The sequence below is a fragment of the Struthio camelus genome, chromosome 13, assembly GCF_040807025.1.
Source record: "Struthio camelus isolate bStrCam1 chromosome 13, bStrCam1.hap1, whole genome shotgun sequence".
Taxonomy (NCBI): Eukaryota; Metazoa; Chordata; class Aves; order Struthioniformes; family Struthionidae; genus Struthio; species Struthio camelus.
Window position 1 is genome coordinate 10,238,374 of NC_090954.1, and position 27,421 is coordinate 10,265,794.

At 47.9% G+C, this 27,421-nt stretch overlaps 1 protein-coding gene and 1 long non-coding RNA gene across 12 annotated transcripts in view; one reads left to right on the plus strand and one right to left on the minus strand.

The window, feature by feature from the left end:
* The window catches only part of LOC104151087 (serine protease inhibitor Kazal-type 5-like), a 38,925-nt gene extending 12,847 nt beyond the window's left edge, over positions 1–26,078 (plus strand). Inside the window, exons 1-14 of one of the 9 annotated variants that reach the window (XM_068959853.1) lie at positions 8,100–8,405; positions 9,561–9,586; positions 10,670–10,797; positions 11,304–11,370; positions 13,051–13,178; positions 13,354–13,405; positions 15,897–16,027; positions 16,610–16,691; positions 17,201–17,268; positions 18,576–18,666; positions 21,112–21,239; positions 21,606–21,669; positions 25,198–25,247; positions 25,522–26,078. In XM_068959853.1, the coding sequence (XP_068815954.1) occupies positions 8,348–8,405; positions 9,561–9,586; positions 10,670–10,797; positions 11,304–11,370; positions 13,051–13,178; positions 13,354–13,405; positions 15,897–16,027; positions 16,610–16,691; positions 17,201–17,268; positions 18,576–18,666; positions 21,112–21,239; positions 21,606–21,669; positions 25,198–25,200 (1,026 nt within the window). In that variant the 5' untranslated portion in view covers positions 8,100–8,347 and the 3' untranslated portion in view covers positions 25,201–25,247; positions 25,522–26,078. Of the gene's footprint in view, positions 1–859; positions 989–8,099; positions 8,406–9,560; positions 9,587–10,669; positions 10,798–11,303; positions 11,371–13,050; positions 13,179–13,353; positions 13,406–15,896; positions 16,028–16,609; positions 16,692–17,200; positions 17,269–18,575; positions 18,667–21,111; positions 21,240–21,605; positions 21,770–25,194; positions 25,248–25,521 lie in introns of those variants that run through there. The other 8 variants (XM_068959852.1, XM_068959855.1, XM_068959856.1 and 5 more) reach the window with 8 other exon arrangements.
* Positions 6,524–26,368, minus strand: LOC104151088 (uncharacterized). 3 transcript variants are annotated; one of them, XR_695726.2, is made up of 5 exons: positions 26,076–26,368; positions 23,729–23,835; positions 13,330–13,379; positions 8,347–8,472; positions 6,524–6,598 (listed from the first exon to the last, which is right to left on the minus strand). It is a non-coding gene; the product is annotated as an uncharacterized lncRNA (long non-coding RNA). The 3 variants fall into 3 exon arrangements; XR_695727.2 differs by lacking the exon at positions 6,524–6,598 and adding an exon at positions 7,591–7,715; XR_695725.2 differs by lacking the exons at positions 6,524–6,598; positions 8,347–8,472; positions 13,330–13,379 and adding an exon at positions 22,847–22,935.
* Positions 26,369–27,421: the final 1,053 nt, after the last annotated feature.

Sequence of the window (27,421 nt, forward strand, 5' to 3'; positions counted from 1 at the left end):
GAAGATGATGCTACTGACAGCAGGCCTCTCATTCTGGATGAGTTTAAGCCTTTCTGCATCGCATGTGCCTCTTATCCGGGTACTACCACATCAATAGCAAATTGGGGGAAGATTGCACAGTGGCTGCAGTGTAACTGTTATGGATGGCGTGAAGGTGTTCTGTGGCATTGAAGTTAAAAACTGAATTTTTGACCAAATGCAAATCTTCATTGATGTTATCAACTGCTTCCTGAATTTGAGGGGTGCAGAAGGAGAGGCAGAGAAGCTTATGGAAAACCCACAATTCTCACCAAAACATATTCCACTTTCAGTTATGGCAATTTAATTTTTTAGTGGTAAGTTGATACTTTTCAATGGAAAATATCCTCATTGGCTTAAAAGCAATTATACTCGCAATTCATGGCAGCAGACTCTCCAGTAATGTCACTGTTGTCGTCTTTCCCTGCAGACTTTCAGGTACGTGCATAGAAAATGCCTATTCTCAATTATCCTCAAATTTGTAAGTAAAGGCTGAATCTTCCCGTGGGATCCTCCAGAGGGACAGCTGGTGCTGTGATAGGTCCCATGCATGGCTGATGGCACTTGCCGTCAGGCTGGCAGCGGGGGTATGGTAGAGGCCAGAGTTTCACGGTTCAATTAGCAGAGTAGGGCGTGGTGATACTATGGTCTAAGAGCAGCCAACACCCACAGAGGGCATGTTTTGGCCTCCTGCTGTGACTGCAGAAATGGGGACTGGCACCTGTGCCACCACGCCCTGTGGCCAATTCCAACATTATAGAGCCTTTGCCCCTGGAAAACATAAATAATAATTTGATAGGGAAAAACATTACACTCTCGTCCCTCACTGTTAGATGGGGATGGCTGGTGAGGAGGGTTGTTGGATTACGTGGAACGGACTAGTTTTGAGGACTGGTTGTCGGTACCCTTCAACTGAACTATGCTGCTGGGGACCAGCTGGCAGCAAAGGACAGGGCTGTTTCTTGAACAGGTCAGTTCCTTGTGCATAATCTTCCTTTGCGCTCTGAGCTCATGGGCTTGTCAGGTGTTCTTCCTGCTGGTCATGGTAATTGGTTTCAGGACAGATTTTTTTTTTTTTCCCCTCTAAAGTTCTGCTGTTTCAGTAGCCTGGTGACAGTCATTGCTTTTTATTTTCATGTTTTAGTCAAAGCCAGGGTCAGAAACATTCTGCTTTGTCCTCAAACAATAGGACTGATATTTTTTTTTTTTTTTTTTTTTTTGCATGATGACTTTGCCTTTTCAGCCAGTGTGCCATGCTTCACTAGCTGTGGCCTATGGCTGGTGCTCAGCAGAAGCTGGAAAATACTCACAGTGAATCCAGGCAGTTACGCAATGCTGCATGTGAAGTAAAATTCCTTTCTAACCCCTGCAGGCGATCAGTTTACGCCCTGAAAGATGAGATTTTGATTACCCTTATCTAAGCTACAAATACTGTTAACGGCTGTGAAATCAGCTAGTTCTTGTCACAGTACAGATCTTGGTGGCCTTCTGAGGCTACAGGTGTTCTACAGCTCAGTGGGATATCATGGTGGTTTGCTGTGGAAATCTCTCACTATGCAGATGTTACTTGCTGAGGCCTTGTAGATCCAAACCCAGCTCCTATCATCTCCAGTTTAACAACCTTTAAAGAGCAAAGCATTGATATTAGGAATGGCAGGATGCCCCGAAGTCAGTGGCGAGAGTTCATTGCTCTGACAGGCTGCTTGTAAGGTGGTTCTCTGTGTGAATGCAGAGAGCGGTTCCAGCATCCCAGCTTTACAAGTCCCACATGGCATTGGTCACAGCTTGGGGAGCGACTTGCTCTCCCACTGAGTGCAGTTTCCCAGGGCAGCCACATTCTTCTGAAAACAAAAGCTGTCAAGCTGGGGGGAGGTCAGACCTTTTCATGAGACTGAGACAGCCGGGTGAAACAGGACTAGATGGTTAGTGTGTCAGATAATCACAGATGGGTCTGTCCCCTGATTTCCTCTGTCTTATATTTCATATCTAGCAAAATATAAATATAAAAAGACCCAACTCGGTAACAAGCCATAGCCCCCATATACCCTTCAGCCTGGTGGGAGGGAAGAATTTATAAGTCAATAGTTTTTTGAGGCCTGAGGAGATAATAGCATGTGCACTGTGCAAACCAGACCATTGATGATACTAGTGATTCCTGTACCGAGCTTGCCTGAGAGACAGTGTTGTTGTTTTGACTCACGCAAGGCTCTCACACCACAGGGATGACTTGCAGCATAAGAGCAGGGATGAATAGACTGAAATAGGTGTGACCCAAAGGATAATGTGGCTTTCTGCATCTTAATGTGCCCATCTGTGAAATGCAAATAATGACAAGGAAACCTCATAGGGATTCATTAGTGCTTTGAAGATGGGCTGTGTTGCACACTGTTAACGTGATCTTCCAAAGTTGGCCTCATCCCTGCCTTTTGGACATACACCTCTCACTGTTGCTCACTTCCTGATTCATTTTCCCCCTCCTCCCTGGGCACCTTCCAGCTAAGTCAGCACTGGCAAAGGCTTATCCAGAACAGTCAGTCACGTGTCATGGTGACTCCCAGCCTGCTCATGGCCTGGGAAAGATGAGAAAGGTGAGGCCTATGCTGTGGCTCCAGCAAAAGGTGTTGGAAATTGCTATGACTAGATTGCCGAGGTGACAAGGAGACTCAGTATAGATCAGAGCCCTTTTGTGCTGGAAATTATGCAAATGCAGTGTAAAACAGTCCACAACCCAAGACGCTTTTTGCAATTTTAGTAATAGATCGGAGCAACATATGGATTTGGGCAGGAAAGGAAATGGTAACAGAGAAGGGCATGACCCTAAAAATGCCAGATCTAGAGGAAGCTATTGGAAGCTTTCTGTGTGTAGAGATTCACAAAATCAGTAATCTAAACTAAGTTTGTTCACGTTCTTTCCTTTTGGAGAAGTGATTCCACGTGAAAGATTTTTTGGGGGTTGTTTTGTTTTTCAGTGAAGCTTTTTACCATGTTCTGGATGTGTTTCTGTAGTGCTCTATCTGCTAAGGCTTCGCCTGCTCTAGGACACACACGACTCAGTGCCTCTGAAATTCATAGAGGTGAATGAAATCGGGAAATTCCTATCATTCCTCTCCTGGCCTCCAGCAATTCACCCTCTTTGTAAGTCAGCAGAGAGGGAACAAGGCTATGCTCCAGGACACTGAGAGTTAACGTACTCAGCTGCTATGTTTGCAGCGATGCAGCCAGGTGGCGTAAAGAGCCAGCTGCTGGGCTGCTTAGTGGGGTTGCATACCCAACAGACAAAGGCTGGAAATGAGCAGCCACTTGGGAAGGACTTTTTAACTGGGTCAGGCTGGTGGAGCTCTGCTTTGGGCTCAGGAAGTTCACTGTGGCCTAAGGGAAAGGACTGTGGTGCAGACCTTGGCCAATTGCAATGACAGTGGAATTTCAGGATGACCAGGATCTGCTTTCCTGGAGACCTGGGCAGAGCTTACCTGAGAGCTGCTGCAGCAGTAGGTACTGACAGGGGAGCTCTAAGGCATGTGGTTAGCACAGTCCAGAAGCTCACAAATTTGTTTCCATTTGCTTGGGGCTGATGGCTTGTTGGCTGGTCAGCTATTAAGGCTTTGACTGGAGGAGGGCCTGTGCAGAAGAGTATGGTCCAGCGTCATAAGCCTTGTTCTTGCATTGGATGTGCATAGGTGATGTATCCTGAGCTGCACTGAGGAGATGGATGAGACTCATGCCTATTCTCTGCAGCAGGGTCCCACCCGAGATAGGTGTGTAACTGGGCAGCTCTGAGGGGAGGAAGTCACCCTGAGATGGTTAGTGACAACAGAAATGAGCCCTTTTCAGAGGCGCTGGACAAGCCAACAAGATGCACCGAATGGACCCTCCGTTTCTCTGTGGGCAACACCCACACAGGCACAGCCCAAGAGGCTGTGTTAGCTTGCAGTGTTAGTGCAGCACCAGGATACGCTCTTCAACTGATATTTTGTATTTGCTGGCTTCAGGTGAGCCCAAAACATGTTGCAAAGGGACTTCTGTACCTCTTCTTCTGAACCTAAAGTGTTAAGTGTTGAGGAACTTATTAAAAATGGGTGAGTGTTTTTTGAAGTCTCTGCATTTTGAAATGCCTCACTCTGGAGGTGTGACTCACGAAGCATTGCTGAAGTTAAGAGCTTAGGACTCTGCTTTGACTGTGAAGCAAAATACCATTTATTGTGAGTTTTCCTTCTATGTCTACTGCTTTGTTAAATACGCTAAGCAACTATATCTCTCATCTTTTGGCCCTGAGGGTTGTTGCATTGTGAGAGCATGTCGTGGTGAATTGGAAAAGAAAGGAGAAGTTTCAATATTTCAGAGAAATAGGTGTTAAGTGTAAGCTCTGCTGGTGCAGATGAGGTTTCTTTGGGAAAAATGGAGATGGTGGTGAAGTAAAAAGTGTGCAAATTGGGACAGGAAAGAACAGCTCTGGTGGACTATGGGCACACCTGTATTTTTATTAAAAAATGCAAGATTTAGTTTCCCTACTCATGTTGTTATTTCCTACTGGGAATGAAGTAGTTCTGTTCCTGGAACAGGAGAACAGGGGGTGGGGACTGGTCTCACAGGCTGCCTATGTTGATGAGAACAGGGTGCCTGGAGAAACAGCAGAGCACAAACTGCCCAAGGGAGCACGCTGGGACTAGTGAGATCCATGGGCAAGCAGTGCCGGCAGCGCAGAGATACATGCACGTGTTGCCTTTCCCATCTGGAAACCATCTAAGGACCCAGCAATGGTGCTAGGTAAAGTCCCTAGGAGGGTCTAGAGCCGCTTTGTTCTGAGACTCACAGTGATAGCGCTGAAGACAGAGCACCGATCAGCAGAGATGTGAGATTTCCTGTATAAAAATTGGAGTCCCAGAGCTCAGTGCTGCTAAGGGGACCATCTCTGGGAGCTGAACCAAAGCAAGCACAGAAGAGGTGAAGCACAGTCTGTAAATCCTTGTGAGGGCTCATTTTGTCCAGCCATGGAAGCTATGGAGATTTTGAACAAAACACTGTTGTTCAGCGGTGAGAATGGTGCTGTACAGCTCACGGTATCAAGAGCAGGCACTGCAGAGCAATGTCTGGGAGGGAGACTGGCATTAGACCTGGCTGGCAAAGGTGCCCAGAGCATATTTCCTCAGGTGCATGGATTTGTCCCTTCGACACTGAGTGAGGTGTCTGTGTTGGGAGACCCTGGTTCTGGGCATCCCTGTATGATGGTGGAAGCCTCCGGAGGAAACTGCTGCCCAAGTACACAGGGCTGGGAGCCCCAGCCAGGAACCTGTCCCTGCTCCTGTTTGATGACTGTATTGCCCACCCAGCCCCACACGGGGGCAGGTACTGATGTGGAGAAGAGCATATTGCTCTGGCATGAATAGCCACCATTGAAAACCCCTCAGCTGCATGTCAAAACAGAGATGTGGCGTTAGCTGGGTACAGTCCTGGGGTGCATCTTTACATAGACTGCAAGTTTTAGTGCAAAGCAATACAGAGTGTGAAGAGTTACCAAAGTGGAAAAGCTAAAAGCCAGTTACACTCCCAGGAGGCTTTCCTTGGGCATCATCCCCAGAGGATGCTATTCCCTTTAGAAAGGGGGACATGGGGAAGCGGAAGAGTTAAGGTGGGAAAGGGAGCCAAGTATTTACCACTAATTTAGTTGTCAGCCGTTTAGCTGCTCATTGGACTCCTTTTCCAGTTCTCTCCGGGGCTCTGAAGAGGAAAGTGGTGAGTGTCCCCTGTGCCTGTAGTATCCTGCCCACCCCTATATTGGCCCTGGGTCTCCTCGCAGCCTCTTAGGCTTCTACCTCACAGGCTTTTTGCCTAAATTTCAGGCTATGTTCCATCTTTTCCCTGCGTTTTCCCAGTTGCTCCTCAGAGATTATTTTTTTAACCCATTTCCTAGTCTTTCTAGCGGTGGATGCTGGAAAAAGGACCTAGTGAGAGCCATCTTAATTGGGACAGAATCACTTATATGCTGTTTACTTTTCTTCCAAAATACAAACTAAGGCATGAACAAAAGGGTCTTTGTAGCACCTCTTTCCTCTCAGCAGCTTTCCTCAGTGGCGCATTGCTCCATCTTGCTGTCTTCCCTTGGTATTCTGCTCGGGATTCCTCTTGTAACTCAACTAGACAGGAGCAATTCCTTCAAACGCTATGGCTATGCAGGGTTCTCGCTGTCTCCTTACTTCCCGTTTTCTTGTTTTTTAGGAAGCTGTATTTACAGGGTAGTAATTGGCAGAAAAATCCTTCTTTCTGTTTTTCGAAGAGTTGGTACTGAGCATAGTTCTGTTTTTGGTCATGAAGAGCATTTGGTGCATTCTGACTTTCTCCCATATGTTGGTGTGAATGTGCTTGATGCACAGATCGGAGGATGGGAGCGAGACACGGCGGTGGCAGGGTCAGCTGGTGTCTGGGCCTGGGTCTTTGTCCTTCCACCTGCTCGATGTGGACTAGGCTGCCAGTGCCCAGAGGTGCTGTCACCCAGCAGGTCTGACTGGATCTGGTACCTGCGGTGCTCCTTTCAGGGACAGGGTGGCCAGCCAGTTGTTTTGAAGGAAGGAATTATTTCCCTTGACTATAGAATAGAGCTCTTAGAGGAAAAGGAGATTTTAAAACAAAACCTGCAAACAAAAGTGCCTCCCCTACTTGTCGTTTTGTCACTTATTTTGTGACGGGGACGAGGAAGACACATCAGCAACTGAGAACATCTCTTGTTTTGTCCATCAAATAGACTTCCAACTCTTATACCCCTTTTAAACTACCAAACGTCTATATCTATATTTATATATTCTTTTCCCCTTCCCAGGCCTCTTCAATTCTCACTTTCAATTTCTCAATTAATCCCGAGGATTTACTAAGAATTATCTTCTCAGGGGAGTTTCCCCTCTCTTCCTGCTGGCTTTCCTGCTAATTCCAAGCTAAAATATGAATGCAGAAATTATCTTGGAATTCAGGACACTACACAGCTCTTCACTGCCACTAGCCATCTGTATGACCTTAGGCTGTTTACTTTTTTGTTTTGAGTTCACCACTGTGAACCTGTATGCGCCTTCATTTTGACATGAGAAGAAACGTTAGGGATCAGCCCAGACCAAATTAGGACTTTCACTTACTTTACTTGGCTTTGGATCTACCTGTAAATACTAACAAATACTCTGATCTGGGGAACGTGTGGCACCTATTTATTATGAGGGTTAATATTTGGAACTGAGTTGTGCTGGCCCATCTGCACACATCACGCCAAAGCATGCTTTCTCTCTTCCTGGGAGGGCACTGACCTGCCTCTCCTCTGTGCAGCTGCAGCCCGCTTACTTGTTGCTGTGGTCTGTTTGACTCTTTCTCTTTTATTCACCTATTTCTAACCTCGCATATGAAACTTCCCTCTGAATTCTTCTATTCCCCAGAGAACAAGACATCCTGTTTCTTCCCACATAACTTGCATTCCAAAACTTTGGAATCATCTTTGTTTTCCTCTTGCATCTTCTGAGCAACATCACACAGAGCAACAACTCTTTTTTTTTTTTAATCTTTTCTTTTGGAAGCCCTGAGCAGGGTACTTTTGCTGGATCCTGTAGCACTGGTAATGTTACACTTCTGTGGGTACTGATCTGCTTGAAGAGCAGTACTCTTGTGGCCTGTAAAGTCCCATGTGGATGGAGAAAAGGTCTTCCGTAATAACGTTACCCTTTTTTCTGAAGTTAACAGGGAGAGATAGGGAAGGGATGAGGATTCTGCAACGTGCTTATCTCGCTAGCACTGCTGCTATGTAAACTTTAGGAACAAACTCAGAGGGTTTCAACAAAGCATCAAACCTGGCTTACTCATAATGGGGTGCTTTAATAAAAATAGACTGGCTTCCAGAGGTCTTGAGTGACCCGGCTCTCCTTTTTTTTCTGCTGGGACCAAGTTACTAAAATAAAACCCTTTCAGCTATTGTGCTGGGATATGAAAAGAAGATAGTGATATGCCAACTGAAGTACCTCTGTCCTACAAACCACCCTGAAGTCAGCATGAATTCCTCCAGCACTGTGGGGAAATTGAAATGATCCATTTGTAATTTTCTTCCCTGACAAAATGCAGGGAGTGACTCAAATATGTGCCATCCTTATGGAAATTAATTGTGTTAATGGGATCATTAGACTTTAGAGCTACTGTCATCAGACTGGTTTTTGTGGCTAATGATCGTTCTTGGGTAGGTTATGTCATAATGGAGGCGGAGAATCTGGTCATCTATATATACATGATCTGACCTGAGCCCTTCCTTTGGGTTCATTGAGCAATGCCCTAGTAGAGTCAACGTAGGCAAACAACTGCCACCCTCACCATGAAAATAGAAGGTGCCTCGGTGGTCCTTCTTCTGGCATTTTTCTGCTTCTTCTCAGGTCAGTAACTTCTGATGTTCTCTGTGCTGAAAGCTGGGACTGGCATGGCACGCAGCCTGGGAGCTCCCTTAAAAGCAGTGAGATAGCAAGAGATAACCATTGATAACCATTGAGATAACAAGACCACCACCATTTTTACTGTAGTACTTATGGTATTGATTTTATATAGCACTGTTAATAGCGGCCTTTTCTCTTGCATGTGAAAATGGTGAAGTTCCACCAATTGGTGAAAAATATCTATTCTTAGTGGAGTTTAGTAACAGTAACCCCCCGCCCCCACCTCCAAAGCAGTCTATGCGGAGGAATACTAATTTCCAGCTGGACTGAATTTTTGCATAAAAGTAGTTTAACGTTTTGCAAAAAGGTGTAATACGCTTTTTGGTGAATGCAGGAAAATGAAAATTTCTTGTCAACTCTCTCATTAATGAATACGTTTTTGTATAGCTACTATAAAGAGACTTCAGGAGACATTTAGATTTGATGTAAAGGTCTTTCACATTAATACCTATCTATATTGAAAAAGAGCTAATGGAGGATTTGGTAGTTCCCTGTGATGCCACAGATGATGCAAGAGAAAAGGATGAAACATATATTATACTGACTCTAAACGGCTTAGCAGAAAGAAATAGATAGTAGCTACCCATCTACTGAATCATTATTAATCTGGTAATTTATGTAAAGTGTGGCAAATGGAATGAGCCTTGAAAAGGAATTTGAAAATTTGGACAAGCAACAACATTATGGGCCCGCTCTGGAACCCCAATTTTAAGTGAAGATAAAGAAAGCCAAAAATGTTTGGGTACAAAATTGATACCAATAGCAAGACAGTGGGAGAAAACAGTTAAGAAACAGTTGTTGAACCATCCTTGAAACTTTGATTTCTAAGACTGAGAAAAGTAACACAGTAAAGGAAGGAATAAAGATGCAAAAAATGGATATGCTTTTGCATTTGGATGACAAAAAAATGCAATGTTCCAGGAAAAGAATCTCTTACACAGTCCTTTCTACCAACGTGCCGTAATGTATTAGATTAGCTTTTATCTAGAGGTATTTGGGTCGATTAGGAAACTGCATCAAGTGTTTAATTAAATGGTTTTGATTTAAAATTTTCCTTCAAAGATTCTGTATGGTTTCATTGTTTGTTTTTTGTCGTAGATGTTGCCAGCCAAGCTTCGATTAAGGCGAGTCCAACCTTTTCTATTCCAATTCTCCTTGTGTTTTGCCATCTGCACTGCTTAATGCATACCCTGAGCAAAGTTAAGCGAACAGACCGAGCTGAAAGATTGTAATATTTCTCAGTGGCAGGAAAAAAGGGAGTGAATTTTTCCTTCTTTGGAGATGATACATTTATAATGAGCAGTGGGTCTAGCTGGCAGTCTGTATGTTTGGTGTACTGTGCTGAGTAAGCGCCTGAACAGCTCTAGTCTAGAAATCTCGTGAGAAGTTAGAAATAGCGTGAGTTGTGTTTCTAATGGTATTTACAACTTTGGCTTCTGATCCAGCAGAAACTCTTGTTTTTAACAATTTCTGACCTTGATAATTTAAAAAAAAAAAAATTAAGCCAAATCTGTTTGAGTGTCAGAAAATGATTGACTCAATGACAGAAAAGTCAATTCGGTTCATATTTTATTCAAATGATTTTCTTTCTCCTTAGTAAAGATGCTTTTAGAAAACATGGTAGCCAGAAATAACTGAATGGTTCATTGATTTTTTTTTTTTTTTCCCCATAATCTGTACTTGCATTTACCCCAGAGAAGAGAGAATTGGTTGATACAGTGTTAGAGACGATTAACGCTCTGCTTCTTAAGAGAATAATGCTCTTCTGAAATTCATCTCTTGCACCTGAAGCACTCTTCAGTTGGATTCATCACTTTTGCATCCAGCTGGCAATTTTAGGGCTATGTTTTCTGCTCTTGGCTAACTTAGAGAACTCCCCTGCAGTGGGTAGCAATTTGTAGCTGTGGGCAAATTAAACCTATATTCCTTTTCTCATGAGTAACGGCCCTCCCGATGAGTTCTGAACTTTCTCGTTGCCTTTTCCACCCTGGGAGCCGTGTAGCTCCTGGTGCAGCATGCTTAGTGTGCCCCACGCGCATCGTGGGACGGGGAGGGGGTGAGGGGGCCTGGCAGCAACAGACCGTCACTGCCAATAGCGCAGAGCCCACCGAAAAAAACAGTCTTAAATTCGGACAGGTGGTTCTTAAACTCCCAGCAACAGCGTTGGAGGAAGGTCTCTGCTGACCTGCCTCCTGTGTGTTTTTCAGAATGAGTGCAGAAAAATTTGGTCACTCCTACGCAGCGGGAAGTTTTCCTGTCCCAATGACAACAAGCCTGTTAGTGGCCCCAATGGGAAAACCGGCCTCAACAAATGTCTGATGTGCAAACGGCTGCTGTGAGTATTGGCCGCCAGCCCTGCTCCACAGCAGGCAGTGCGTCGGTTTGGGCTGCCGTCCTGGCTTTCAGCGGCATGTCTCTTCCTCCTGCAGTGATGGTCTCACTGTGGTCTGGGGTCAGACAGACCAGTCTATAGGTCTTCAGCAAACCCGTGAACCCTGCCAGCTCTCCTCAGCTAGTCGCATGTTGTGGGGGACATGAGGAGCAAGCCCAGGATGAAAACACACATGGATTTAGTTTGTCTTGCTTCCCTAGATGATGCTTAATAGAGTGGAAACACCTGGCTCTTAGGCAGAGCGAAAGGATGGCAAAATGCCCTGGTGAAGAGATGCTAAATAGCTGGGGCATGTCTCACTGAGCTGGAGCCCCAAGTCCCAATCCCTCCCACCACGTTGCACAAGGAGGAGGTGGGGTTGGCGGGACTGGCCTTTAATCACTAGCTATTTTGGTTTTATGTCTGAGGACTGTGCACTGCTCTGTTGCTCACGCCTCCCTCTCTTGCAGGGAAAGATACTCGAAAAACAAAGGGAGTGGTGGAGAGGCAAACAGGAACGTGAACTCCTCAAGAGAGGTGAGGTGAAACGTCGCTGCCAAAGCCAGTTTTATCGGCGCGTTGGGAGGAGGGTGGCGTTGCGGCGCGCATCTCCTGCGTCTGCCCCGCTGGCTGAGCGCGCTTCCCTACCGCAGCGGGGGAGCGCGAGTTCGGCTGACGCGAGAGGGCCAGAGCTGATAAACACCCTCTGCCTCGGCAAGACCGTCTGAAGGAACGTGACGTTTTGTGCTGTCCACTGGCGTAAAAGAAACCGGAATTCCTCCCAGCTCCTCCCAGGCAATCTAGTCCCTATCAGGGAATTACCAGTGTGGCGTGCATGGTCTGCGCCTGAGCCACGGGGTAGGCTAAGGGAGATACCTGCTTGTTTATAAAGCACACCATTGGCATCTAATAATTAATAGCAATAATGGTGTCCTGATGAGGGCAGGGCGTGGGAGCAGGTTAACTCTAATTGTGCCTTGTTTATCTTGTTGATGTACCTGGCTAGTTTCTTTTACCTGCAGCTGTTTTTCTAGATAGCATGTCTTTTTGTGGAGGGACTTGTCCTTTTCAGTCTTAGTCCCTTATCCTGTATAGGAGCAAAATGGTTTGCATCAGATATTGTCATTTGCAGTGACTTGTTTTTTTTACACCTCCTGGTTAAATGACATAGCTCACTAGCTCTTGTGTGCCCAAACAACTTAAAGGATTTGTAAAGCACAGCTGTTCTAGAGAAAATCTTTTTTTTAAACATCTGGCTTACCAAAGTATGGTCCCAAGAGAAGAGGAAGTCCATGGTGCCAGGCAGACACTTGCACTGGATGTCTTTTTCAATCACAGATTTTCTGTCTGGCTTTTGGCTACCATTTTTCTGGGCCTGACTTCCCCATCCGCAGAACTGGAATAAGTCATAAAACTATCTCCTCCACACAGTGTGAGTCAGAAAAAACGCATTACAGATCATCACAGGGCAGATAACCTTGAAAAGGGGCCCAGAGAAGTGCTGTGGAAAGGATCCTAAAAGACTTGGCACAGAACATATGCACAGAACCTGTGCTATAGACCTGCTAACGTGCCCTGAAAGCTGTAGAAAAGCTGCTCAGAGGAAAGCAAAGGCAAAACTGAAATGCTTAAGCAGGCTTTGCCATGGAAGTCTCCTGCAAAAAAAGGGCACTTTGCTTAAATTAATTTATAGAATTATGTTTTATGGAAGGTAAAAATGGTCACCTTTTACTCTCACATATCAGGAAATATGAGGTGTGCAAGGATTTTTTTTTTTTTTTAATGCCTACACTTCTTCTCTTTATTGGGCACAGCTTTTTAAATTTCTTATTAGCATGTTCACTCACTAGAGATGGGAAAACTAATTTCTTCCTAATTCAGAATTCACTACGAAATTGTTGCTTTTATACTTCGAGCAGAACCTAGGTCCTTCTGGCGGGGTCTTGCATATGCCTTAGAGAAATAAGACTATTTTGGATGCAAAGGAGAATTATGTTCTGCTAAACTTACTGACTTGTTTGCTATATGTTGTATGCTATAGTTTAAAAGTCAACATATCAAGCAAACAATTTCTGGCTTGCCACTTACTTATGCCTAAAGGAAACAAAATCGTGTTCGACGTGTAATTCAGTGGATGGATAATCCTTTGTGGACTAGTGGGATTTATATCTCTGTCGAACACATCTATATCAAGTCTTGTATTTGCCCCTTCCACAGGATGACTGCCGAGAATTTCGGGATCTGTTCCAAAAAGGGAAACTTTCCTGCACAAGAGAAAATGACCCTGTCCGGGATTCCTCTGGGAAGCAACACAGCAATAAGTGCATCATGTGTGCAGAGAAGTTGTGAGTAGAGAAAAATACCTTTTCTGTTAGATTGACAAAGCCGTTGTTGGACAACCTGGCTGCTGACACCAGACAGGACGGATTTGCTTACCCCTCGTATAGCTGTCAGCAGAGCAAGCCTCTCCCTCCCTGAGAGCAATATTTTACTCACTTTTTCATCTTGCTTCTCTTCCAGCAAAAAGGAGAATGAGCAGAAGTTATCTAAAAACAGACAAGAAAAAGATAAGGTGAGATTAAAGTATTAGGCAGGTCGATATACAACTTTATTGGATTTTCGCTCAAGATGAGACGGGGCAACAGTATTCTACTCGGTTGCTTTGTCTGTACTGATTTCATTTTGAGATCCACTTTCCTTTCTCTGCTCGTTTCTTGTTCATGCTCCTGAAGGCCCCAAGTGAACAAATTACATGTCTTTCATTTTCGGCAATCAAAACCACCTCCAAGCGGCAGTGCCGGTCCATAGCTGCCACCAGGGTTAGTGAGCAATGAGCCCTGCGCTGGTCCTGTGAGCTCCTGAGGTTACCAGCTGGGAGGCAGGAATTTGGATAGGTTTTGTTGAATGTTACATCTGTCTCACTGACCCATGGCTCCAGCCACAGACCGGGGCAAATCCCATCAGAGAAAGAAACTAAATATGCTGTACTGTCTTGAAATCTGGCACAAGGATGGTGAAGCCAGACTTGCTGGGGGTGCTGTTTAGGGTAAAAAGAAAAATCTTTGAGAAAAGCTCCAAATCTGAGCTCTGGGAAGCTCAAAAGACTGCTATATCCTGGGAGGAGAGCACAGCCGTGCACTGTCCCCAGGGGCCCATGGTACCTTGCTCGCACCACGCAGCCGTGCCCGCTGTGCGTTGCCGGTCCGGGCTGTGCCCGGTGTGGTCCAGGACACTGACGCTTCACTGACAAAAACAATTCTTTAGGGAAAAAAGTCACTTTCCAACCTTTCTCTTGTGCAGGGGACTGGCAGAGTCCCCTTAAGCCTCAGCCTTGGGGCCAATCTCATTTTGGTGCTATTCCTAACTCCCTTGGCACAAAAAGCCAGAAGAGTGAGTGAAGTTTACTGATGGCAAAGCTGGGCGGCAGAGGAGGATTAGCAGATCACACAGGACTAATTGGATAGCGCTGAGGCCTGGAGTAATAGAAGCAAGATAAAATGCAGTAACAGAGTGCAAGATCACACAGTCAGTGATTAACAAGAATCCCTGCTTATCAATTAGAAGCGACAAAGGATAAGAAATCCCTGCATTTATTAGCAGGTCAGTGGTGATAGGCCCATGAGAAAGGCAAATGCAAGTCTTGGATCTACTCAGGGAGGTTTGTGTAATAGAGGTCAGGAAGTTAACAAGGCCCCAGAAATACTAAATCAAAGGGAGATGGTTTGAGAAAGGCTGTTAGGACGATCGGGGAAAGGCAAATCTGTCTTGCAGGCTGAGGCTCAGAGCGCTTAGCCGGGCTGATCCTGGGCGAGGAGGCTGGCAGGGGCCAGGAGAGCTTTCCCAGAGCACACCAGGCAGGGAAAACACTGCTTAAACTGCGTAAGGACAAGTGAGCACCAACAAGCAGTGCGAAAAAGCAGTGCGTTTTTTGGGTGGCTCCTCCAAAGCGGAGTTTGACATGTTTCTGATGGGAGCAATGTGATGCAGCTGCCAGCCAGAGCAGGGTGAGGATCTGCCCGGTCTCTTGTCTTGTCCTGTGCATCCCTCAGGTCTCATTTCCTCTTGGTGGCCAGTTTGAGAGTAGGAAGATGTGGGTGTTGGGAATCTGAACACCTTGCTCGGTGGCTGGCAGTGTGTGTTCAGCAGCAAAGCTGAGAGCCCTGAGGCTGAGGTCTCCAGGGGTGAGATGCAGGAACATGCTGATGAGGAAATCCTCTTCTAGCCAGAGAGGACGAGGTGTTGAAGGCTTTTAAGGTGAGCAAAAGATGAGACCACTGTCCTGCTGAGGGCCTCAATGCAACCTAGCCAAAATCTTGTAATACAGAAAGTAGGCACAAAGTAGCAAATGTTAAACCTATTTATAAAAAAGGGTAACTGAGATCCGGGTACTTATCTTCAATATCTGCTACTGAAATCAGCTATTGCAGTATCTGAAATACTTGAAGTTAGAAGGATTGAATGTTTACATCTGTGTTACAGAATGGGTCAAATTAACATGGTTTCTGTACAGTGATTTTGAGCAGGGAACAAAGCAGTCATCTGCTCTCCAAAGAACCTTCTGCTACTCGTGGACTTTTAAGTATGTTTGCATTGTGCCTTTATGTTTTATCTATCGCTTCTTGATCCATGTATACCAAACTGATTGATTTTGGGGGTACTCCTTGCTCTGTAAATTAAACTATTAACTGAGCTATGATCTCAGAAAAGGCTGTAACTTGTGTTTTAAGGATGTTGGGAGTAGTGGGAGGGACTTCATTACCTTACCAGCCACGTTGCTAGCATGCTTTGGATAGCCCAGCACGGAGCATAATAATTAGTCAGATCATACTAGAAAACTCCCAGCACATGTGGTGCTGGCAGAGGGACCTATAATCTTTCTGACTCACTCCTCTGTTTAGATGTAAGTGGCTGGTGCTGCACACCCTCTTCTCTCACTCACACCCAGGCTCTTCTGCACTTGTGACTGTTTGATACTTTCCTGGCAGGAAACCCCAAGTTCCTAGGAATCAGATCACTAAGGCAAGGAAGACAGGTTGCCCTAAACGCTGCCCTCCCTTCTGCAGGATGACTGCAGTGAGTATCGCTCCCAGTTCGAGGCTGGCGGGAGGCTGTCCTGCACGAGGGAGAATGACCCTGTTCGTGATTCTTCGGGCAAGCAGCACAGCAACAAATGTCTCATGTGCGCTGAGAAGTTGTGAGTACAGCTTCCTCTGAGCAACGACAGCAAAGAGGGAAACCCCTGCCGCAAAACTGCGGTTTCTGCCTGTGGAGCTGCAGCTAGGCAGCGCCTGGGAGAGAGTCCTGAACCCCAGTGGCCTCCAAGAGATGGTCCCACAGTAGGGCTCCATCACTGCCCCTCTTCCCACTTTCCCTTTGGTGCGAGAGGCCTGGGAGAGGTGAGAAGCGACATGGAGTAGAGGATAAGCAGGGTTGATAGCTAGCAACCTCCTTCCCGAGGGGACTGTCTCTGCTGTGGCAGTTCCTGAGGAGTTTCCCATGCGTGTACTTTGCCTTCCAGATGCGCTCTCTCTACTCCCATAGTGCATCTGCAGAAGCAGCCCTGATATGAAAGCAGCCACCCGGATCCAGGATGTAGCATACAGTGGGAATGGTGAGGAGAAGGGAGAAGGTTTAGGGGTGGGGATTAGGAGCAGAGCCAGCAGGAGCATGGACCATGGAAGGGGAGGGTGGTGCATGGTGCTGGGTGCTAGGGCAGCCTCGGGTCTGGGCACTGCTCACACGGCCATAGCGCTCCCTGTTTCTCCTCTCCTTCCAGCAAAAAGGAAGCCCAAAGAGGAGGCCAGTCTGGGGCAACTGCCCAGCACAGCCAAGCGCTCACTTCAGAGAGGAAAACTGAGGTGAGACCAGGTTTGCTTGCCTTGGTGGTGGGTGCCTCACCTGAGCACAGAGACAAGGCTGGTGAGAATGTCTGTGTGATACTGATGCCAGGGACCATCTGTGGTCAGCCTGGTATGACGCTGGTGCAGCTAATGATGAGGGAGAAGCAGGTCACATTATAAAGCCGCATATGTTTGTGGGCTGTGCTCATATGTGAACGTACAAAATGGGCATGTTTGGACCTGGCAGAGTAACTCCGCTTGCTTTCTCAGTGGTGTGATGCCATACCCAAGATAAAAGGCAGATTCGGATGCCCTGCAGTCCTGCCTGCCCTCAAATGATAATCTTTAGTGGTTATTAAAACCTGTTTGGAACAGGCATCAAATGTGCTTTTCCAGGAACAGCCTCCCACTTCCTTGGATCTGGGAGCAGGAGTTGGGAAGGACAGGAAATGCTTTAGCTTTGCTTATTGTCTAGTAGTACAAGAGTTTCTTCTACGCTCATAAACGTGCTCCTGCCCCTTTTGCAGAAGAGCTGCAGCGGCTTGGGGTCACAGCAGGGAGCGAGTGGGCAGCGTCCCTTCTCAGCAAGCAGAGGGTGAGTACGGCAGCGGCTGGTGCGGCAGCCTGGCCCGTTGCGTCGGCCCTTGCTCTGGCTTCTGCAGCCTTCTGCATGCGACCTGATTTCTCTAGAAACCGTCAGGAATTAATCATAGCAGGAATGGCTCACTAGCACACAGACAGCAGTATCTGGGATAGAGAATTGAACACTGCAGCGTGCTGGGTGTTTAATATAGCATTTCTCCCCTCTGGCTGGGAGGGGACCGTGTTGTTGCCGTTTCCTGGGAAGGGCACATGGGGCTGGGTTGTCATTCTTGGCAAAGATGTGACTGCAGTGATGCTGGCGCCTGTAGTTTCTCCTGCAGACACGGGGCTGCACAGCCCTGCGCACCCCTCAGGCCTATGCAGAGGAACGGGGCTGTGCGAGGAGCTTAGTGCCATGTCGTGCATGCATGGGCTCTCGGAGGAGTGTCCCCAGCTGGGCTCTGCCAAGGCTCTTTTCTGTGACAAGAGACACTAAGAGCCAGGCACGTTTCTAGTGCCTCTAGTGTCTCCTCCCATTCAAGAATGTCCTCGCCTTTCCTCTGTGCAAAGCACTGGGTGATTTCTGTGTTCAAAAATGCCTCTCATGATGCCTTTGCCCAGCAAACTCTGCCTCTTGGCTTGTCACGGCTGTGTCCTGCCTGCTGCGCGTCCTCCCCATGCCCGTGTGCAGACGCGGTGCCTGGTGCACCGCATGCCTCTGGGCCCTGCTCAGGGCCTCCTGTGTTTTAGAGCTCTCCAACCCATGCAGGGCTGCTCTTGCTGCTTTTCTGGAGCCTGGAGGAGGGCTGGCACAGTCTTTGCTGTGGAGCTCTGCCACCACTTGCTTGAGGGTGCCTGATGCAGCCCCTTCACCCCCGCAGTGATGCCTGGGGACGGGCAGGGGTGCAGAGCTTTCGCCGTGTCCCTGATGGCTATAGAAACTTGTCCTCTGATTACGGGATAATCTCTGTAACAGGGATCTTCCGCTGATCTCCCTGCAGACTCAAAGACCCTGGGTAAAGGGTTGAAGGTTAAAGACAAGCAAGGCAAGCTCTCTGTTTAAAAAAAGCTGCAAACGAATGCCATCGCCCCTGAAAGCGGTGTCACTCTGCCCCGGGGCAGCGATGCGCTCCGGATGAGCACAGGGCTCCGTCAGGTGTGCTTTCGCCTGAGCTTCTTGCCTGTTCAGTCCCTGCTGTCGAGTGTACGGCTCCCCAAGGTGGGGGTCTGCAGGGGTCCATGGTCGTGGGTGGTCTACGCTATCCTCCCGTGCCCGCAGGGACCTGAGATGAGCTCACTCTCCTCCTCTCTCCCTGCCAGCCCACAAGGAGACCCAGCTCAGAGAGGTGGAAGCTATGACCCTGGCCTTGACCACAAAGGACAGAGCCGAGACATGGACACCTACCAGCCGGTAAACCCGCCTGCGCGGCAGGCGAGCTGCACCGGGGAGCTTTCGCGCGGGTCCTGCGGGATGGTGCTGGGGCCAAGCCGCCCTCTCAGCTCCCTCCCCAGCAGATGTTCCTGCGGCAGCTCAGAGCCTAAAACTGCTTCCTGGGCTCTGTGTCCTGGGAAGGGTCTGGATGAGAGATAGCATCTGTACCCTGTCACTGCCCCCTGCATCCCCCACCCCGGCACCAAGGCGGAGGGGGGCTGGGTGTGCAGATTTGGGAGCCCCCTCAGCCAGATTGACTGCTGGAGTTGGCTCCTTGTGCATTGGCTACAGGGGGTGCTGGCCTTGAGCTGGACACCTGCCCCAAAAATATCCAAAGGGAGGCAAGGGGCATACCCCACAGATGTCGGAGAGGTACAGAGTCGAGGGCTGCAGCCCAGAGCAGGGTGATGTGGTGACCGAGGGCCTAGGGAAAGGCCAGCAAAGGGTGCTAAGGGCGAAACGCCGAATGAGAGGTGATGGCTGTATATGGAGTTAAGAGGGGGGATCGGGGCTCTTGTCTCTACAAAATGAAAAAGCAAAAGTTTTAATGAGGTCAAACAGTGGAAAATGCAAAACTGATAAGAGAAAATAATTTACCATTAAATGTGTGACTGAGCTGTGGAACTCGCTGCCACAGAGTGTTGCCAAAAGCTAAGATGATATTAAAAAAAGAAAAAAGATGCCACTTAGAGTTCCTCCAGCTTTTTCATGCAGTAATTTAAAAACATTTTGGAAGGGATAGGAGACCTTTCCATGGGGCTTGGGGGGAGCTTTACTGCAAATCACATTAACCCTCTGCGAAGCCTCTATCATTGACTGCTCTTGAAGTGGGATGTTGAAGTAAAAAAAAAAAAAAAAAAAAAAAAAAAAAAAAAAAAAGAGGAGGTGGTTCGAGTACGGCAATTTTAATGCATTCCATAGGGAGCATTAGGCTGTAATAACGACAGGCTGCTTGAGGGCTTAGTGGTGTTTCCTGGTGGTATCAGAGGAGTGGATGCCGATTAGCCCAGCTAATGCGAGGTGATTCAGCGCGCAAGCCTGACCCTCTCCGCGCTGGGGCCACCGGTGGGTTTTGGCGCAGGAAGCCCCTCGGCAGGCACCGGAGGAACATCCCGCCGCCGGCAAAGTCTCTGCTGCCCTGGGCTCGAAAGCTGTGGCAGGCAGCATCGTCTGGCGCGTGGGAAGGAGTCTGGCAGGGAGCTGCAAAGGTCAGCACTGTTTGCCTTAATGTCATCATCGATTACGCAGATGAGGGAGGAAACGGCACATTAATGAAATGAGTGAGTGATGTTGAAGCGGCAGGTGCTATCACAGCAGCCTGGCGTCACCATGCTCGCCCCATGCCGCTGGGCACGAGGCCGTCCTCCTCTGCGTGGTGGCTCTGTCCTGCTGGCAGCGCCGCTGACCCCGGTGAGCAGCAATAAAACGTTGCTCTGTGCTAAAAGGGGCGGGGGTCTGCGGGTGGGACAGGAGGTGAAACATCCTCACTGCTGCTCTCCTCCAGTTGCACCTCCTGTAGTTGTTGCAACACGTTTTATGGCATGTAGAGAAGGGAAGGGGAACCCATTAGTCGCTCCTTCATCTTGACCTTTTTTTGAATGCCTGCAGCCAAGGAGGGCAGCGAGGCTGAGAAAGTGTGTGTGTGTGTACGTGGGTGTGCGGTGGGGAACGGGCTGCGCTATCTCCAACCTCTGCTGCTTGATGCTTGCGCTGGCAGGTCTGTAGGACGAAGACCTAAGTATGGGAGGCCCTTTGGGATCCCTGGAGAGGCAAGGTGAAGGCCGCTTTCTGCGGTGTTTTTTTCTCCCCCTTGTTCTGCCACGCGTTGTTTATAGGAGACTGGGCATAAATGCTCCCGTTCTTACGCTTGAGAGGAAATAAGGCGCACTTTAGTCATAGCTCTTAACATGTTTGTGTCTCTTAATTTGGCGAGTGTCAGAAGTTGTGCTGCCTGTTGCACCACACTCAGGCAGCTGGAGTTGGCTGTAGAGGTTTTTCTTTAATTTTTGCCAACGGGTGCCTGCTATTTTGCAGATAAAACAGCTATCAGGGCGCCAATAAAGAACTAGTGGCAGGTAGCAGAAGCTTTTGTCTTCTCGCTGACCCAGGCAGAGAAATAAATCTCCCCTGACCAAAGATGTCGAGGCAGATTGGGCAAGTGGGTCTAGGTGTGTGCCCGGCGCTGCCCTGCGGCACCTCGGCCGCGGGCTGGGAGGGCTTTGCCCTGTGGGCCTGGCTGCTCGGTCCAGCAGGGGGCTTTATCTCCCTTTACGACCCTGGCTCTGCTGCAGGCATGATGGAGATGTCGCAGGGCAGAGGGGTCCTGTGGCAACATTTGGATTTTACGTACTGTTAAGTTGCCCTTTTTAAAAAAGGGGTCTTGCAAGAGAATTGGCACCAAATGTGATTTCTTTCTCTCTTCAGCTGGACTGTGATCGAATTCTGCACGGGGTAAAGGGTGGAAGGATTTTCTGCAGCAAATCCTCACAACCCGTCTGTGGCACTGATGGGAAAACATACAAAAATGAATGTGACTTGTGTTCAGCTGCCATGTGAGTAGGCGGAGAGATTTCAGTAATACAGGGCCATCCACCATTCCCGAGTGTCTTTTGCAGCACTGTGTTTGTTTTGATATATCATGACTCACTATCAAGTGTGTCCTTGGAGCCTTGCTGTTAAGCAAACATAGATCAAAATGCCTGAGATGAATCTGATGACAGCTAATTAAGATACACAAGTTTCCAGAGTCCCATATCCCTCTTCTGCCTTTTCATAAGATTATTTTGGGAGTAATAAATGCCATCCTATTGGAAGCAGCATCAAAGTATTAAGGAGTCCACAGAGGATGGCTCTACTGATGTCAGAGAGCTGCGGCATTGCAAGTGAATAACAGGCAATGTCTTGTCCTCCCTTTGCAGGAGAGCTTCAGACTACATCACAGTAAACTACCAAGGTGAATGCCGAAAGCCTGTCCCAGAAGTGGTAAGGAGGATGTCATTCCCAGGCTGGGAATGCTTGGGCTTTCCCTCTGCATTGAGAAAAACCCCTGTTGGCACCACGTGGGCTTGTGGGGGCTGACCGAGCAGGCCTGCACAGATTTGAAGCGGAAAGGTTGCCCCTTCCCATGGGGCATGGGAACAGCATGGAAACAGAGGGAGAGAGTAAGGAATGAGAAGCAGTGTCTGCCGGCTGCCGCCAGCCGCGCTGCTTCGGCAGTAGCCAAGAGTCAACGTCTTGATCCTGCAGGCAGGTTAACTAGCAGGTTAACTGAAACGGAACAAACAGGGTAATCAACGTCACGTTCGCGCTGCCTTGGGGAGTCGGGAGGTCTCAGCTGTGCTGCTGAGGTCCCCTCCATCACGGCAAGTCCGCTCTGCCCAGGGCCTGACATGGGGCAGAAGGCCGAGGTAAAACGCTTGGCTGTCTGCCTCCCAGCCTGGCTGTGGGCCTGGAAGGCAGGGAGCGCTGCCGAGGAAGAGGGATATCGGAGCCCTTGAGCTCCTCCTCTTTATTCCCACAGAGGGGATTGCTGGGAGTCGGAGAGCGCGCTGCCCAAAGTGCTTCCTGGCCGTGGCGTCCCCTATCCTGCTCCAAGCACGTGCCAGGGACCCTTCTGCCACCCCGTGTCCGCCTCAGGAGCGTGAGAGGCTCAGAAGTAGGGTGTTTGAGGTCTGGGTGGGAGATGAGATGGGTTTAAATATAGGTTCAGACTTAAATTTAATATTTAACTTAGGCATAGCCTCTGTATTTTTACCTAGGCTGTCCATTCGGAGAGTGACACAGTTGGGAAAACATCTGGCTTTCCTCCTGAGATTTTAGAGAGTGAGTGAGGACAGGAAAACCAGAACTGCATAAACTGTAAAGGCCTTATTTCCCAAATAATATCCGGGGATAAAGTTGGGAAATGATAATTCACTAAGTTGCACATCATAAATCTTTTTGGGAAAGGTCTTGAGCCTTGACATTCTTGTGTGATCCCACGCAGCGAATGAGTTGAGCATTTCTCGGTTGCCCTTTGTGTCTTCTCCATCAGTAGCAGCTCTGCAGTCTACAGTGCTTCGCTGTGTAGCCAGGCCCTCCCGGTTTGTGTCTCTTGGATGTGTGTGTGTGGGGGGGGGGGGGGGGGGGGGGACAGATGCCACATAGTGCCCAGAGGGGAGGTGACCTTGGTATTGACACAGACTGGAACTCTTGAGACACTGAACATTCATCCTCAGGAAAACGCTGAGATTTGTTCCCGCTCCAAGCCTGGAGAGAATCAAAACGTTCAAACAGCCAAAACAAGAAGTTCTGTGAAGTTTTGCGTGGGAGCTTTGGTTCTGGAGCATGAATTTGGTTTCTGAATGTGTTCTGAATTATTGGCCTACAATATTTTTGCAGGCAAAAAGTATTGTCCATCCTCCATGGTAGAAAGACCTTTACTGCGAAATAGATATCATGCTGTAGCTGATTGCCCCTCCTTCGTTTAGTGCTAGGATGCCAGCAGCTCGCTAAAACACTTAAAAATTATACATTCCAGTTCCTCTTCCCCCTCATCCCCCCTGATGCTTCTGTAAAGCATCAGGATACTCTTAACTCTCTTTAAAGGTGAAGAAACCACAGTGCAGAGAAAGATGATTTTGCCTGTGATCACACTGGAGGTCTTCTGACTTCTTGTCTTGGCCTTCAGTGTTTTTGTAAGTTAAGATGAAGCCGCTATGGGCTGGTGTATGCTGGGAGCGCAGAGAGAGGAGGCGCTGTCGCTAACCTGCCTGTGACGCTGCTCAGGCTGTCTGGGGCTAGTGAGAGTGGGTACATCACGTGCAGCTGAAAAATAGAGAGGATTCCCTCAACACTGTGCCAAGGTCGGGATTGTTTTCTGGTTTGCTCCTTTCCTGAGCTGTTACAGCTTTCAAGCCTTTGCAACTAGGGGAATATGCCATTTACTGAAAATCAAACAAGCTTCATAATTCGTAGCCAAGTTAAAAGTATTCCAAGGAGAGGGGGAATCAATTGAAAAGGAAAGCGATAAGCACCCACAATGACTTATTCTCTTTCTTACCCTGTGTATTGTATCATCTGAAGAATCAGATTGGACATTTATGGAAGTCCGTTTCCTTGAAACCTGTGGAGTCCAGCAAGGGCTTCTCTTATTTCTGAATTGGAAGCCTATAAATGAGAAAAATTCCTCTCATGTACTGAGCAATGTTATTTTCAGGCACTGAAACTGATGGTAACCTGCAGTGTAATGAATCCTTCCTTCCTTCTACTGAAGAGCCAGATGCTAGGTATTTGCTATTAAAATGGGGAGGAGACCAGCTCCAGCAGCACCTTTGGCATTTGAAATGATTTTAGACAGCAGTCATGTGCAGAACAAAAATGCAAAGGACCAAAGAATCTTCTTCAAACTTCAAGATCATATTTTTGGATCATATTTTGAAGTTAGTCGTGGAGGCGCTGGCTCGGATGACGAAATATGTCCAGCCTGCCTCATCTCTTTCCCTACGTAGGTCGGTGCCCTCATCCACTCCTGGCAGTAAAGTTCCCACTGAATTTGCAAGAGCTTCTGGAAATTCTGATCGGTGGCCAGATTCTCAAGAGGAAGGCATTCCCGTAGAGGGGAACGAGAAGGGAGGGTTGAGAGGGATTTGACGTTAAAAGGTGCGTCTAGACAGTGTGCGTTGCTGTAGTGGAAAACCTTTTCATGGAGAGAGTCTTGCCCTGCGCCTCAGGCTGGCCAGCCTCCAGGCTCGCTGCCTCCCCAGTGAACACTGCGGCAAAACCAAGTTCCTTTGGTCCCGCCTGACGCGTGCTCTCTCCTGCTCCACTTTACTCTGAGTGAACGTAGCTCTGATTCTGTGTTTTTTGCTGTTGTTTTTGTTTTATTTTTATTTTTTTGACAAGCTTGCTTGCCACTGGGTTCTGCAATGCTATAGATGTCATAAGGACTGGGATGAATTAATTGTGCGTCCCTGCAGTACCTTTCACTTTTAATGATACATCTCTTATGGTTCCTTTTCTTGTTTGAAGGCTTTTTTTTGCAAGTCCCCCATATGATATTCATCATTCTGTCCATTTTAGTCAACAGGTCAGGCAAAAAAAAAAAAAAAAAGTGGGGGCGTATATCCAATTTCTCCTTCTTTTTAATCTGTTTCTTAAAGCGCAAACAGACAACTCTCAGGTTTGCAATGAGCCTGTCCTAGTTTTCTTACAAAGCTGGTGGTTTTGTCAGTTTGTCACTGTCTAAGAAGGCAGAAGAAGGAAAATGAAAATAGCAGCACCTTTCCCAGATAGGTATTAGGTGTGAAAAGCACCTAGCTTCAGGCTGAAATTAGTGCTGTTTTCCTGGGCTGGCAGCTTCCCAGCCTGCCTGCCCTGGTGCCACACTCGGCAGCCTCTGCTTCGTGCAGAGGCTGAGCAGACACTGGTGGGACAGAGGGGTTGTTGCATAAATACAAATGTTCTACCAGCAAAACACAGCAGTGGACACACTTGGGGATGGACTTATTTTTTGCTCTTTCTTTCCAGCAGTAATGGAGTTCAGACTGCCAGCTGATATCAGGGATCGGCTGTGACCAAAGGTAAAGAGAGAAGCACTGTGATTTATTCCCTTTTGGCCAGCCTGTCCTTTGGAGGCAGCGTTTCACAAGGGTTTGATTGTCAAACCTTACCCAGGCAGGCTGCAGGGCTGGGGCAAAGGGCTCTGCCATGTGCTCTTCCCTCTGGTGGCAGCCCAGGGCTGGGGTGCCACTGTGCTGGGTGTTTTGCAGAGCGCTGGGACGTAGCAGGAAATTGTAGGACTTCAGGACTATAGGAATAAGCTCTCCATCTCCCTCCCTCTTTCCCTCTCTCTAGGGCAAGTAACGGAAGATTGATTTTAAGCACCAAGGGAATGGACAAGTCCTCGGTGTTGTCAAAGCTGCCTTTATCCCCCCACTGCGTGGAGGACAGCCCCATCCTTGCTCAGGTGGAGGGAGGAGTGCTCAGGGGACCCAGCTCGTGTTTCCCCAGGTCTGGTTCACGGGTGCTGGTCCAGGCTTAGCTCTGCTCAGGCTCTTTGCCACATCACTGTGTCTTGGTGTGCTTCTACAATAAAGATAACTCAGCAGAATCCTGTCACTGTCCTTCACTAAACCTCCCTGGGGGACCTGCCAGGCTCCCTCTGTCTTTACACTAAGCATCTGTTAGACAATAAATGCAGAAGACCCTTGGGTGCATCAGCCGCTGTAAATATGTGGTGAAGATCTCAGGCCAGAAGAGGAAGAGTGTGGTCCAGGGCTTTATGATAAGGGCCTGGGAGGGTCAGGTTTTCTCTCTGACTCATTGCAGGGTCTTGGGTAAATCACTTCACCTCCCTTCAGCCCTTTTCTCTTTGCCTGTAAAACGGACATTAAAAGATATTTACCTACCTCAGAGGGTTGTTTTGAGATTTAATTGATGTATGTTTGGAAACCGACAGATGAAAATCTCTTTTAAAGCACCAAAAGTATTCCAGTACCCGTTTAACTGTTGTGGTAAGTGTCCTCCTCCAGCCAGCTCATCTGAGGCACTGGGAAATCCAGGCTGCTTTGCTCTGAGGGGCTGTAGAAAGCAAATATTTCTGAGAGGTCATGTGAGACAGTGCCATGAGCCACGATGCACCAAATCTGGAGTGGTGCCTCAGAAATGCTGCAGCGTTTCTAGCCCTGCAAGCGCAGAGCGGTTGAAGGCGCCTCTGGCACGGCCCTCGGCTGGCCCTGCTGGCGTCAGCAGGCTGGACTGGACGTATGGCGCCAGCAGAGTCCTGGGAGCAGGAAGCCCAGTGGCTGCCCTCAGTGACCTGTAGACCAGCACTGCACTCTTTTGGATTGCCTTTCTGCCTTGGCCCGACCTGCCTGCCTGAAGCAGAGGCTGTGCAGCCCTCTCGCCTCCCTGGCAGCGGGCATCGGCAGAGCCCATCTCCTGGGCAGTCTCCTGAAGCGAAAGGAATGGCAAAGTGCAAACGCAGCTTTGCGTTTAACCCCTGCTATGAGCAACCCTGCTGGTGCTTCCCAGCAGGCTGCTGTGGGCCACCTGGGCAGAGCTGTGGGAATGGGAGATTCTCTGCGGAGTCGGTAGGGGAGTGACTGTGGAATGGTTTAAGCTGTTTAGGGAAAAGTGCTGTTGTTTTGAGATGTAGCTGATTTATAGATATATTTAGCTGATTTGTATTTGGAAGTCTATTTTAAGATGAAGTCAGGTCTTTCAGCTAAATGCTCCTCTAGCTAGCTGGGACCTATCAGTACAGCACACCTGAAAATAGTGGGGGATATGCAAAGGAGGAATACGTGGTGTGGGGTAACAGAAATCTGTTGGCAATGTCCATGTACTTCTTTTATAGCTGTTACTTAAAGCAAATACATTCCTTATTTGTATAAACTTCATTACAGGAAATTTCCAGAAGACCTTGAGTGAACACACACAGTGTTTGAGTCCATTTTAGCTGTGACCTGGTCTGTAAATATTCTCTGCTGCAGATAAGGATTGAGTGATATTACGTTAACTTTTGGCAGGATTTCACCTAATGCCATTTCGTTTGGTTCTCTCTAGACATTTGTATTTTTTCAGTTAAGCTTTCAAGACCTGTTTTCTTCTGGTGCAGCCATTGAGAACAGGATGTAAACTCTCATAAGCTATTTTCCCATGCATCATATTTATCAGTTTATGAGTCGTTATTATCAGTAGACTCTGACACAAATAGTAGTTAATATTTTGCATGCTGAATTTTAATGTGAGC